The following is a 12,577-nucleotide window of genomic DNA, read 5'->3' on the forward strand; positions in this document are numbered from 1 at the left end:
ACGGCTAATTTCAACACATAATTAAGGGGCCAGATCATGGCTGCAGGTATTTGCAAAGCAAAATATTTGCTCCCTACTTATTGTAAAACAAATATTAAAATGAACTAGTCTGGCATGACATGAAAGGTGTGTTAGCAATCCATTCTAGTTAAGCTGTTACACGACTCCCATTTTAATCACCGTTTACTCACTCACTCACTCGTCAACTTTTCCCAACAAATTAAATTAGCATTCATAACTAAATATAAAACCGTTACTAAAAGTATTTGTCCAACATTTCTCCTCATTGCTATTGAACACTGTCAAACAATGACTAAGCAAGGAGCAAACAGTTTAGTTTAATTTCTTAATCCGTTTTTAATGAGACTGTTGTCATGATTTTTTTTCTTCCGAAAAAACATTTAGAAGCGGTTAGCAGCTCAAACGCGTCATCTTTCAAAAACTTGCTCCTTTTGTTTTTCGTTCCATGAGAGCAGCTGGAAAAAAAAAGATACATTGAAGCACATTGGCTTTTTTTTTTTTTTTTTGCATCAAACTAAAAAATGCTGTGTACAATATTTTCAAACAAAGGCAATTCTGTGAGCAATTTCGCTTTATCTTCATGTCATCAACCTTCGGTAAAAGTCTGCAGAGCGAGCCGCATCACTTCAGGTGCAACTGAACAGTGGGCGTTGGAAAACACAACCAAACATTTCCTCCGAAATCAGATGGGTTCAATCTGACTCCAAATTATTGTTGGCCTTTTCCGTTAAATAACAAGCTGCGCCGTTAGTTTGCTCTGTTGCGGCTCCTCCGGCGTAGGTTTTATTTGTTACATTTCATTTTTTTTTTAACCAACCGTCAACCAGTGTCATTAACCACTGGACGTCTGACGAGGGCGCAAACGTCATGCGAGTCTTTTGGGTGGAAGCTGGACATCGCCGGACGCCGCCATCTCGTTCAGGCTCGCGGCGGTGCGATTGGCCGACGAGGGCCGATTCGATTGAGGCCGGAGGTCGGTGCGTGGCGCTCGCGACCCCGACGTAAGCGGCCCTCATTCTTTGATCTGGAGTGGAAAAGGAAAAGATAGGATCGAGTCGAACAGGATCCATTTTGGCACATCTGGTGTGTGTACCTCAGTGACCACGCCTGCCGCGATGGTGGAGCCCACGTAGCGCAACATGAAGCGACCCAGCTCCTTAAAGTCCTTGTAGAGCTCCAACGCCACGGGCCTCTGCGTCTGGATCTCCACGATGGCGTTCATGCCTTTCCCCAAACACCTTGAGAGCAAAGCAAGTTACACACCAGCCACCTTCCTGATTCTTTGCGGTTATCCAGCCCTTTTAGTTAGCATCTCCAAGAAGCACTCACTTTGGTTTCTTTTTGAGGACTTCTCCGCTGCTCTTGTGCAAAACGCTTATCAGTTTAGTGATGGTGGCAGGCTCGCTCACCGTGCCGTAATGCAGCAAGACCTGCAATTACAAATACAATCATGTAAAACATGCGTATCAAAAATGAGTGCGGGCAAAACGATGGCTCATAGGGCAGGGAAGATTGAAATCACGCGCTTACCGGGAAGCCTATTGTGATGGGAACCTCAAAATTAAAGAGCAAGAGTCGCGCCCTGAATCGAGTGCAAACTCGGATGGGCTCTTTGGGATCGCAGAACACGCAGCCCACGCTGAAGAGAGGCAAGACATGATCAGTTGTTACCACGGCTAATTGGACCAGACAAAAAAAAGAAGAGTGCATCTACTTGATCTTGATGATGTCCATGCCAGTTACCGTCAGGCTAACATGGTCCCCGGCTGCAGCCCAATCCAAAGGGGCGTCGTGCAGAGTGATTCCTGACACGTAGTGACCACACGGTGGCAGTGTTAATCCCTACAGTCCTTTCACGCTTATTTTCACTCCATGAACATTTTCAGTGGAAAAACACCTTTGACGAGACAAGTCTCATTGGGGGGCATGGCCAGCAGTTTCTCTCCAGTCTGGATGTAACCGGCCTCGATCTTGCCTGTGACGCAGAAGCCCGAGCCCTGGTCTGGACGGAGAAAACAAGTTGGGTCGGGTGCGCAGAACACACGGGATGAGAGCGCGAGTTTACCTTTAAAGACGTCAGACACGCACAGTCGGAAAGGTTTGTCCACAGAGCGCTGGGGAGGCCTGAAGGCATCTTTGTAAGGAAGGCAGACAAATTAGCAGGAGTGTCAAGATACAACAATTTGCTACATGTTGCAATTTTACACGATTCAATTTATGACAGTAAAAGTTACATTTGTCATATCTGTTGGATTCGAGGAATTACGATCATTTTGGTGGTTGGAAAAAGGTGTGTCGAGGTGGTGTCGCGGGTTGGTGCAATTTTCACTCGACGCTGCATCATGACAGACACATTAGCTTGTTGAAAGAGGTCATAATTACAAAGTCATTGTGCAACTAGATGAATAACGCTTAGTCAGTATTTTGTTTACCGTGCGATTTGCATGGGAAACTCGACCGAGGGAAACACACCCTAAATGTTAACAATACATTACGTCACATTTGCATTTTTTTCTTGTCTGAGTTGAAAGTGAAAGAACATCACCGGATGACTTTACAGGTTTTCGCCTGACTTTTATCATGCATTACCGATCTGCTCCAGCAGGCTGAGACCGGAATACCACGAGGTGAGCTCGGACACTGTACTGCGAATGCTGAGGTTCTCCCCCGACAGGCCGCTGGTGGGGATGTAGAAAACGTCAGAGTCCTGCAACAAGCAAAAAAAAAAAAACATTTCAAATAGTTGTCATTTGTTGAAGTCATGCAATCATCTCATCTGTAATTCAACATACCTTGAAGCCTGCCTGCTTGAGGAAGTGGCCGAGTTTGGTGGTGATTTCCTGGAAGCGTTCCTGTTGCCAATGAACCTGCGGATAAGAGTCGTTGCACACAATTAGCACTCAGGAGTGGTGTCAACAATGCGTCGGCAATTACGACACGGACAACTGGAATCCAAGTATGTCAGGGAGCGAGTTGAGTGAGGTTAAAGGAGTTCGGACTGCCATCACCGGGAGCGACGCGCAAGCAGGGACAGGCAAGCGGCCGAACCAGCTCGTCGAACAAAGGCGACGAGTGCGGCGAATGGAGGGGCGCGGCTTTATTCGACTCTATTTATTTCCGTTTGGTTCTGACCTGGTCCATCTTGTTGACCGCCACCGCCAGCTGCGTGACACCGAGCGACCGCACCAACAGGGCGTGTTCCCTGGTCTGGCCGCCCGCTTCGAAGCCCGCCTCGAAGCCCCCACGACTGGCGTCCACCACCAGCACGGCCACGTCTGCCTGAGGAGAAAAGACTTTTTTTTTTTAGACGTGCAATGGAAACATTTGGGGACTATGTCGTGAGCCTGGTGGCACACCACCTAGTTTCCCACTGTCAGCAGAAAGCGAGTATGCCTTATGCAACGTGTCTCGAGGACGTGAGAAAGGTGCTACTGCTTTTTAGCGCGAGGACAGTCATACGGTACATTGAGAAATGACATAAGGTGACGTCAAGCGCACCTTGACTGTACAACACCCAAAACCACAAGATCCAGCCAAAGAGGTGCAAGGAGGCGAGAAACAGTCGCGCTTTGTTTCAAAACGGAGTTTGAGAAGGGAGCAGGTGTGGCTGGCTACCTGGGCGGCTCCCGTGATCATGTTGGGGATGAAGTCTTTGTGTCCGGGGGCGTCCATCAGTGTCACCACCTTGGAGTTGGTCTCAAACTTGGTCATGCCCACGTCCATTGTCACACCTCTGCGGTCAAGGAGGCATTTCTTTTTCTCATTGAAAAAAATACCTGCACCGTACAGTCAAGAAATATACAAATTTCGGCGTACCTGTCCCGCTCCTCGCCGGTTTCATCAAGCACCCAGGCGTAGGCGAAGGACGCCTTGCCCGCCTTCTTGGACTCAGTTTCGTACTTGTGCATGGTCCGCTTGTTGACGTTGCCCAGCAGATAGAGCAGGTGTCCCATCAGCGTGCTCTTCCCCGCGTCCACGTGACCTGCACGGACGGGATAAGCCAGATGAGACTTGACACACCCACTTCGAGGAAAGGAAGACGGGAGTGATAAAGCAGGTAGGGGATGATAAGAGCTGGCCCAAAGGAAGCTGGAGATGTTGCAGAAGTGGAGATAGCCAGACAAACAAGATACTGGAGAAAAGAATAGATAAAGCTCCCTGAGTACTCCACGTACTTTTTTAAGAAGGTTTTTCGAATCAATATGAAACACTAAGACAAAAAAATATATATATTTATTTCTATAATTTGATAAATATCCTCTTTAGATTTTAATGAAGCGGCAAAACATAAGGAAAATGATCGTCTTACCGATCACCACTAAATTCAACAGCGGTTTGCCTCCTTGACGCTTCTCCAGTTCGACTTTCACGTCAATAGCCTGCCGGGCCTTTCCGGCGGAGCGGCCGGGAGTGACGCCGCCGGCGAGCTCGTCCTCGTTGGAACCCCTCGAAGGCGTCCCGGGTCGTTTGGGTGTGGACTCGCCGGCGGCGAGTGTCGCCGCGGTGATTTCAGGGCTGTTGCCTCGCCGCGCCACAGCGGTCACGACGCCGTTTTCCCCGCTAGCCGAAGCGAGAGAACGCCACAACGTCATGCGGGTCGAGGAGGTGTACCTAATCTTCTGTCCAGTGGTGTGTTAGATACCTGGGAACGTCAAAGCCCATGGTCTGCTTCTTGCCAGAGACGGTCATGCGGGCCACTTTGGGTACCACTTCACAGTCTAGTTTATTGTTGGACGAGTCTCTGCTTTTAGCTATGAGAAACACAAGAAGGTTTATTACGTTCACTCTCCTTCAACTCTCTTATTTGCCTGACCAGAGTTTCTCACATTTGCTCATATTTGAAGTCTTGACCCCAAAAAAAAAAATGCTTTGTCATTCGAGTTTCAAGCGGCCACCCGTGCGAGTCATACTGAGCCGCTCGTGATTCATTTGAGACGGTGAGGCTGCGTGACTTCCTGGCTCACCAAGGGTTAATCTCCAAAGAGGCCGTTGCCTCCCGTGCACAGCAACAGCGCCACGAGACCATTTTTGCAGAATCTTAAAAACTGCAAAACCACCTCGAGATCATTTGCAGAATTTTCATGTTTAAAGAAAGAAACATTTCCTTAAGCAAAGGGACCTTTTGTGTCAGCTGAGAGATGAGCATATGTTTTGTTTTTTTTTGAGTGGAATTTCTTGGCTTGTTTATGTTTGGGATTATGCCACAACCGCCGAACGTATTTCTGCATAAAACAGTGGCAAAGTGTGTCATGGCCCACGGAGGGCAATATTACGTGTTGGATTGTGTAAACATTTCAGCGTTTGTGAAATACATCTGTAAAGAAATGATTCTTTCCACATCAAAGACGTGATATTATTTCATTCAACATTCATGAGGCTGCTATCATCACACCTAAATGTTTGGTTTCTTTTGCTCTAACCACAAACATCTTCCCCAACAGTTCATTTTACTGTTCCTTCCAGCCACACATTAGCAACTCAACAGCAAGCCACAATTATTTTGAATTGTTATTTGGTCTTGGTGGAGGTCTGCGCTCTCGGGCTCGTCTCGTTTCTTTTTTGCGTGTCGGCCCAAGGGCGGCCCCGAGCGACATCAGGGCGGCCTGAGCTTAACTACAAACAACAAATCAGGTTCTGAGGCCTCGGAGCGGGATCTCGCAACTGGGGGGGCCCGGGGGCCTAACTGAGCACAGGATACGAGGAGTTCGCCCAGGATATGCAAATGTCAGCCCCCGCCCCACCCTGTCGGAAAACACGGGCTCAAACTAAAGAAGAAACGCTGGCAGTGGGTGATGGGCATGATTGACAGTCGCGTGGCTTCATGACGCAAGCCGTGTCGAAAAGGATGACGTTTTAATGAGCCATGTCAGCTTTGAGCACACAAGAAAAGCTTGGACCGCTTTTATTCTAATCCTTCCATTCGAGACAGCAAGTCAGCCATCTTCACTCATTTGCCCTAATTGCAATTTTATCTATTAATCATATCACATAAAATATTTATATTTTTTGCTGATTGTTTCGCGCAGTGCAAACGCCAAATTGAAACAATTTTTCTATCTGCGCAAAGCGCAACATTCAAACTAATCTGAGTTGTTCGGAGTTACCAAAGTTGTGAACTTTGAGTAACGCCAAGACATTTTCCGACGTAGGTGGCGAGTCATAGTGACGCGGCGGTGAGATTTGATGCGGTGACATTTTCTCCTCGAGCGCGGCACCCTGCTAAAGAAGAAAAAAAAAAAAAACTTGTCACTATCTGCCCTAATTATCAATCCTTTTCCCGTGTTTGATGGCCTTGGGGGTCCCTGTGCACCTGCGTGCGGTTGACACCCATCAAGTCAAACATTGGCTCATCACCTTAAAGGTTCTCATTGCATTTAAACAAGAAATGACTCAACAAGTCTCTCCGACATACATTTTCTCAGCATGCCTCAAAGGTGCAGAGAAACACTCGGTCGCCGTCATTCAATCGCAGATGATTCAAAGCAGAAGCTCGTCATGACTCAAGTGTGGGGAGTGGGCTCCGCTTTGTTAGATAAATAGGTGATTAAAATAATCACAATGACAGATTTTACAAACTGCTAGCTAGCAATATAGCCAGGAATGGATATTTAATTTGTGGCAAGATTGGTCAGGCCTTCGGAGGGCTTCGAAAAGTTTTTCTTTTTTGGCAGAGAAGCGCAAACATTACTCATATTTAAACTTTGTCTTTATTTGAAATTTAGCAAATTAACCTTAGGCAGCTATCAGTGACACACCCGCTTAAAACCACAAAATGTATTCTCTTTCGAATTACAAATGGTCAAATCTACAAATTCATTGTTCATACTGCTTTTGTGTACTATTCATGCTAAAAAAGGTTGTCTGTGCGTGACACGCTTGTTCGTGAGAAAAACTCCAGGTGTCATTAAAAAAAAAAGTTGTCTCCCCCATAATGTCAAAGGCAAACAGCATTCAAGCATCCGCCTGGTTAGCTGATCCAGATCCAATAGTTGCACCTGCAGCAACATCAACCACCTCCTTTTTGGGTTTCTCGGTGGGGTTTGCCAAGCCCCAAAACAAGAAAAGAGGCCACACGCACTTTTCAAGATGATTACACGACAGCTCACTAAACTCTTTTTTAAAAGTTTTAAGAAAACATCATTGTATACTGAAAGAAGAAGATCTATAAAAAATAGTAAGACATCGATTGGGCTGTCCCCAAAGACAAAGTGCAGTTGAAGCACAAGTTGGACAACATTTGTAAAAAAAAAAAATGTGGAAATGCTAAAGCTAAAATCTACCACCCCATGAGAAGCGGCTTGGTCCAAAAAGTGTCTCCGCGAGGTTTGCCTCAGTCTCGTGTTTCGCGGCTACCTGGTGAAAGCTTTTCTCTGGTTGGCCTTGACGATGTCGTCCGGCGAAGGCGTGTCAAACGCGAACGGGACGATCTGCTCAAATAGTCTGTGCTGCTCTTTAGCCTCGCGGGGAAAGACCAAGTGAGCGCTTCCGATTTTAGCCAGTATTTTGGCTCTTCTGTGCTGCCGCCGGCTCCGGAAGGCCAACGTGCTGGCAAAGACAGAGGGTCGAGCGAAGACCGACGCGTCCGCACCTACGGTGGGCGGCCCGGGCGAGGACGGCCCGGGCGAGGACGGCCAGGGGAAATCGTCCACGTTGTCCATGAGAGCGTTCAAATCAATACTCTGGCTTGACCTCGGGTTCTCCAGCTTGCCCCCGTTGCTTTTGGCCTCGCCTTTCGGAGCGCTTTCCACCAGATTGGACGCTAAGTCGGGCGAGCTAGGGAAGTACTGCGTCCCCGGTGAGGTTTTGCAGGCAGGACGTGGCTCCGGGAGGCCCGGCGGGCGCTTTGGCGTACCCGCTGCCTGACGGGCCTCCGGCGCCAGCTCACAAAGGTTTATCTCCACGTTTTTGGGAAGGTGGGCGACTCTGCTTTGGTGCTGCGAGGCGAGCTCGGCCAGCGAGAGAGTGGGCTGGCGTAACCCGCCTGACGCATCGCCGGTGCCCCTGAAAACGGGGCTCCGGCTGGAATGCTCCTGGATTAAATCGGCCAATGACGGACTGCCCTTAGGATGGCAAACTGAGACGTCGCTTCCCCCCTGAGTGTTGAGACACCCCAATCCAGGAAGAGGAGGTGACGTTTTGAAGCCTGGCTGCGATATGGCGAGGCTACTCAAAGAGGCTGAAAGTAGTGAAGGGGCTGATAACATATCTAAAGACGCTAAGGTGCCCAAAGACAAATCGTTGTCCAAAATAAGAGCTGAAGCGGCCAAACTGGACCCCTGCTGGCCCACTGCTATCTGCTCAGACATGAGCTGCGCCAGGCCAACGCCGCAAACGCCTAGCCCGCTGGCATTCGGCCGCTGGCAGACGCCAAGCGGCGGGAGCGGCGATGAAATGTCGAGCGGGTGAGGGCTCGCGAATATGTCAGTTTTGGGCGCCGCGACGGCCGCATCTGGCAGAGAGGCAAACGAGTCGGCTCCTTACCTTACGGATGCCGGTTGCAGTTGGCAAAGACGAGAGGAGGGAGAAGAAGCGCACCACCAACCCGGAGGAACACGAGAAGGAGGGAAAAAGGCAATTCGTTAAAAATGTGTCTTCAATGTGTTTTTTTTTTTTTTTTTTTAATAAAACATAGTTTAACTGGAAATGACTGCATTTTATTGAAACTGCTGGAAAAAGGATTCCTAGGGGTATTTGTGAACCGCAATTGGGCAATAATTCTTTCACGTACCACAGGAGGGAACCCGCTTACAACTAGTGGGACTTGTTTTGCGAATCTCCAGCTCCAAGAAAATAAAAAGTTCGGATCACGCTATTCCAGCGTTGAAAATAAAAACAACTACAAGTACCTTTTTCGATCACAGCCGCCTGTCTGCTCCTCTGCGGTAACGGCGCTTTCTCGACGGCGGCGTTGTCGGAGACGGGGGCTGTTTTGGGGTCTTCGGAAAGAAGCACGTCCAGCGCCCTCTGTGCGTCGAAGCCACATCGGATGGCTGCCTGGTTCAACACGGAGTCCGGCATTGAGTCACCCAGCACGGCCCTCATGTGGTCCAGGCAGGAGAAGAGCTTGGCTGAGAGGCCACAACATACACCAAATGATTTGCTCAAGATATAAAATAATCATCATCGTCGCTGCTATGAACTACGATAAAAAAGAAAAACAAATCAATGACTAAAATCAATAACTACAAATATGGTGAAGCTATCAATATGTTACCCTGCTCAAGTGGGTCCAGGTTGTGGCTAACGGTGGGGGACATGGGTACATCTTCATATTCTTCCTCCTCAAGGGGCTCCTCCTTCGGCACTTGCTTCTCTCGACGAGAGTAGATAAATTGATTTGCTGTAGAAAGACACACAATAACAGCATATAGCCAGCAGATATAGCTGGGAAACCATCTTGCAAGCAAAAGAGGTGACGGTGCGACGATCTCAGCCGCTGTCATTGGAGGCTTTTGAGGTTTCTGCCAGTGTGAAATTTCATCACACGCTTCTTGAATGAACGCTTCTATCTATAAACCACCTGTTGCTGGTGATATGCAGTAGTCATCTTCCACAGACTGGCCGTACATGTCATCATCTTCAAAATCTAAATATACAATATAAGAAAGGAAAGTATAAGTTAGAACTCTTTCATTGACTGAATAGAACAGCGCATTCTTTATGTCACCTGCCTATTTATTAGGCATTTAATTAATAGCACAGTAAACGGTATCTAAACAGTTACTCTCAGGTATATTTCACATTATTTTGACAATTTGATATGATGAAATGTCGCGAAAAGGGAATTCGGCAGATACTATACATTTATGTTTTGGCCAAAATAAGAGTTTGCGCGCTCGTTTGGCGGGCTCTAAAAACGTTTTACTAATATTACGCCTTTACCATTTCACACATTCTGTCACGTCCATATAAGACAATTTGGCGATAGGATACATTTGGATAACATAATGCAGTGGTTGGTAGTTGACACGACAGCAAAACAAGCTAACGCGAGCTAAGATAACCTTAGCCACTAGCGCGCGCCATTGAAAAACACGGTAAATTAGCTTCCCAGCTAACTAGCTTAGCATGTTGCGGCCTAGCCATGAGGTTGAACCCACTCGCCGAGTTAAGGTACCTTCGTCATAGTTGTAGCCGCGGACGTTTCTATGTCGAGACATTTTGGCTCATGTGTGCTTTGTGGAGCCAGCTGGGAGAAATTGAGCTCGTTTTTTGTTGTTGTTGTCGAATGTTGTGACATGGGTGTCAGAATCCGGGAGCCATTGCGTCGTTTCTGCGCATGCGCAATACATGTCACGTGTCATACAAGTCAATAAAAAGAATAATAATCATTTTTATTTACTGATGTAAACATACGGGCCACTGACGTCATAAAGAGTTGGTTCTTCAAAGAATTCAAGTTTAACTACTGTGGTAAACATAAGTAAACCCCGCTGATGAATATTTTTCTAGATTGTCACTTTTCACTATGGGTTCGCTTATTATCATCAATTTGGTTGTTGCTGACGTCAGCGATATAGATATATTTTTTTCATTACACATTTCGAAAGGCTAATTATATGGCAAATGGGCTATCGCTTGTATGGCGCTTTTCTACCTTGGGTACTCAAAGTGCTTCACAAAAATAGCATGACACATTTGCGTGCATGCGGGGGCATCTATAGTAGCCTGCCGAGATGAAAAAGAGGAAAATGGAAATGTCAAACAATCTGATAAACGCAGGTGCAAAAAAACAAACTTGCATTATCTCAATGGTGGAACGGGCTATGAGGTTTGTATGAAATTAGAGCAACAAAAAAAAAGACATCTGCTGAGGTGTGTGAGAATGTGCGCGGGATATTTCGAGGATGCTAAAATAACCCAGAAGATACGTTGATCATCAAGTGCATCACACCTTAAATGTTTCCAGGGCGTCTCCAACTCAAAGCAACTCAAAACACGGCAAAGCCACACGATGGGGATGGAAAATATTGCAAGAGATTGTGATTGTATCTCACCTAACAGATGGAGGGACAGACTGCCACACGAATGACGAAATCACATTTGCGCTTGATGTAGAAATGACTATTGTTGCTCATGAGTGGCACTCACAGTAATCCCCAAATTTGCACAACTCATTGATACGTTTTGATCAGTGACTCAAATTAGCTGCAGCCTCGAAATAATCCATTGAAGGTTTAAACTGTTGCCATCATAAAACGTTTTTTAATTGCAATGACATTTGAACATCACTAATCGTCATTATTCAGCCTTAAAAAGAAATGTACTTGAGTGACGCATGTGCCTCACCCTCAGCCATTTTTCAATGATTATTTGGTTTCCATGTTTTGTTGCTGTCGTTCTGACAGTGCTGCTGGCAAGTTGGGGGGGGGGGGGGGGTACCCGAAGCCCAAATGGCTGCATCATTAAAGACACGATTCAAACGAACCAATTAACCAATTCTTTGCAAAGGTGAAAAAAGGCCGCTTGCAAACTTCCCAAACTTCGCGTCCATGCAAATCTTTGGCTGGGTGGATTGTCAGGCCGGCTTCCTGCTCACACCTACTACGACTCGTCTCATTTGCATAGCCTGGTTCGGGCTCCCCTCCATTTGGTTTCAGATAACAAGATGGAGTTTTTACTAATAGCCTCGAGGTTCAGGCAACAGTCGCAGGCATACTTACGGCGTCTCTCTTACATGCTGCAAGTCCAGGCGCTGCGTTCATTTGCATAGGTGCAAATCCAATTGAAATGCAAAGCGGCCTAAATTACCAGCGCTCCATATTTGACGCACTTGACCAAAGTTGAATAGATGACAAGTGGCACAATTACGCATGTATGCACAGGTGTACGTGGGACGCAGGGCAAACAACGCGCTGGCCATGTGACACATTTTGATCCCAAACCAGATGATACACAACATTCAACAAGCACGGATGTTTTCAGTACAAGCCAATGTTTTGTTTCTCAGCAATCCCTCAGCGCATTAGAAAGTACGCAGCCCATTGCCCCTGAGTGTGTCTTTAGCGGGCAAACTATTTTGATGACTGCTCGGGGACAAAAGGCTCATCAGGCCTGATCGTAATTACAAGTGACTACGACAATACGGTCGCGTATGGAGGAACTAATACAATGCGAAGACACATTGATACAAATAAAGCATTGACCCTTCGCTTGAAAAGAACTCGTGTGCGGGCGGGCGGGGGTGAGGGGGAGGAACCAAAACAAAATTCTAATCATAATACACGCACTGCGCCCATGCAGATCCGCGGTGCGTAAATGTGATAAAAAGAAGATACAAATCACCTTTTAAAAAGCTGCTAAACTTGCTCAACTGGCCTCCGTTTGGAATAAGGATCACGATTAGTGCATGGTTGCGCACGCAAAAACATAACGCGCGCTGAGATAACATGCTTTTTCATAAAGCATAACTGAACTTTGTGCTTTTTTTTTTTATCTCGCCAGGTTCTAAACGCTTTGTTGGCGAGGGCGAACGTCTATATGGGCTTCTAAGAGCGCACCGCGTGCGCAAAAAAAAAAAAGAAAAAAGATAGCAGCACAATTTCACTTTCCTTCC

At 46.9% G+C, this 12,577-nt stretch overlaps 1 protein-coding gene across 2 annotated transcripts; it reads right to left on the reverse strand.

Moving 5' to 3' along the window:
* Nucleotides 1-378: 378 nt before the first annotated feature.
* On the reverse strand, nt 379-10,305 carry hbs1l (HBS1-like translational GTPase). Of its 2 annotated transcripts, XM_037245192.1 has the most exons (18): nt 10,139-10,305; nt 9,542-9,607; nt 9,236-9,361; nt 8,868-9,089; nt 4,664-4,772; nt 4,331-4,581; nt 3,838-4,003; nt 3,637-3,754; nt 3,154-3,300; nt 2,814-2,888; nt 2,611-2,728; nt 2,087-2,155; nt 1,919-2,023; nt 1,736-1,826; nt 1,552-1,660; nt 1,351-1,451; nt 1,115-1,259; nt 379-1,045 (listed from the first exon to the last, which is right to left on the reverse strand). In XM_037245192.1, exons 1-18 carry the CDS (start codon nt 10,179-10,181, stop codon nt 1,034-1,036), a joined length of 2,073 nt encoding a protein of 690 aa, XP_037101087.1. In that variant the 5' UTR covers nt 10,182-10,305; the 3' UTR covers nt 379-1,033. The 2 variants fall into 2 exon arrangements, with proteins under 2 accessions (XP_037101087.1, XP_037101088.1); XM_037245193.1 differs by lacking the exons at nt 8,868-9,089; nt 9,236-9,361; nt 9,542-9,607; nt 10,139-10,305 and adding an exon at nt 8,503-8,523.
* Between the last annotated feature and the right edge of the window lie 2,272 nt (nt 10,306-12,577).

The sequence above is a fragment of the Syngnathus acus genome, chromosome 24, assembly GCF_901709675.1.
Source record: "Syngnathus acus chromosome 24, fSynAcu1.2, whole genome shotgun sequence".
In the NCBI taxonomy this organism is placed as follows: domain Eukaryota; kingdom Metazoa; phylum Chordata; class Actinopteri; order Syngnathiformes; family Syngnathidae; genus Syngnathus; species Syngnathus acus.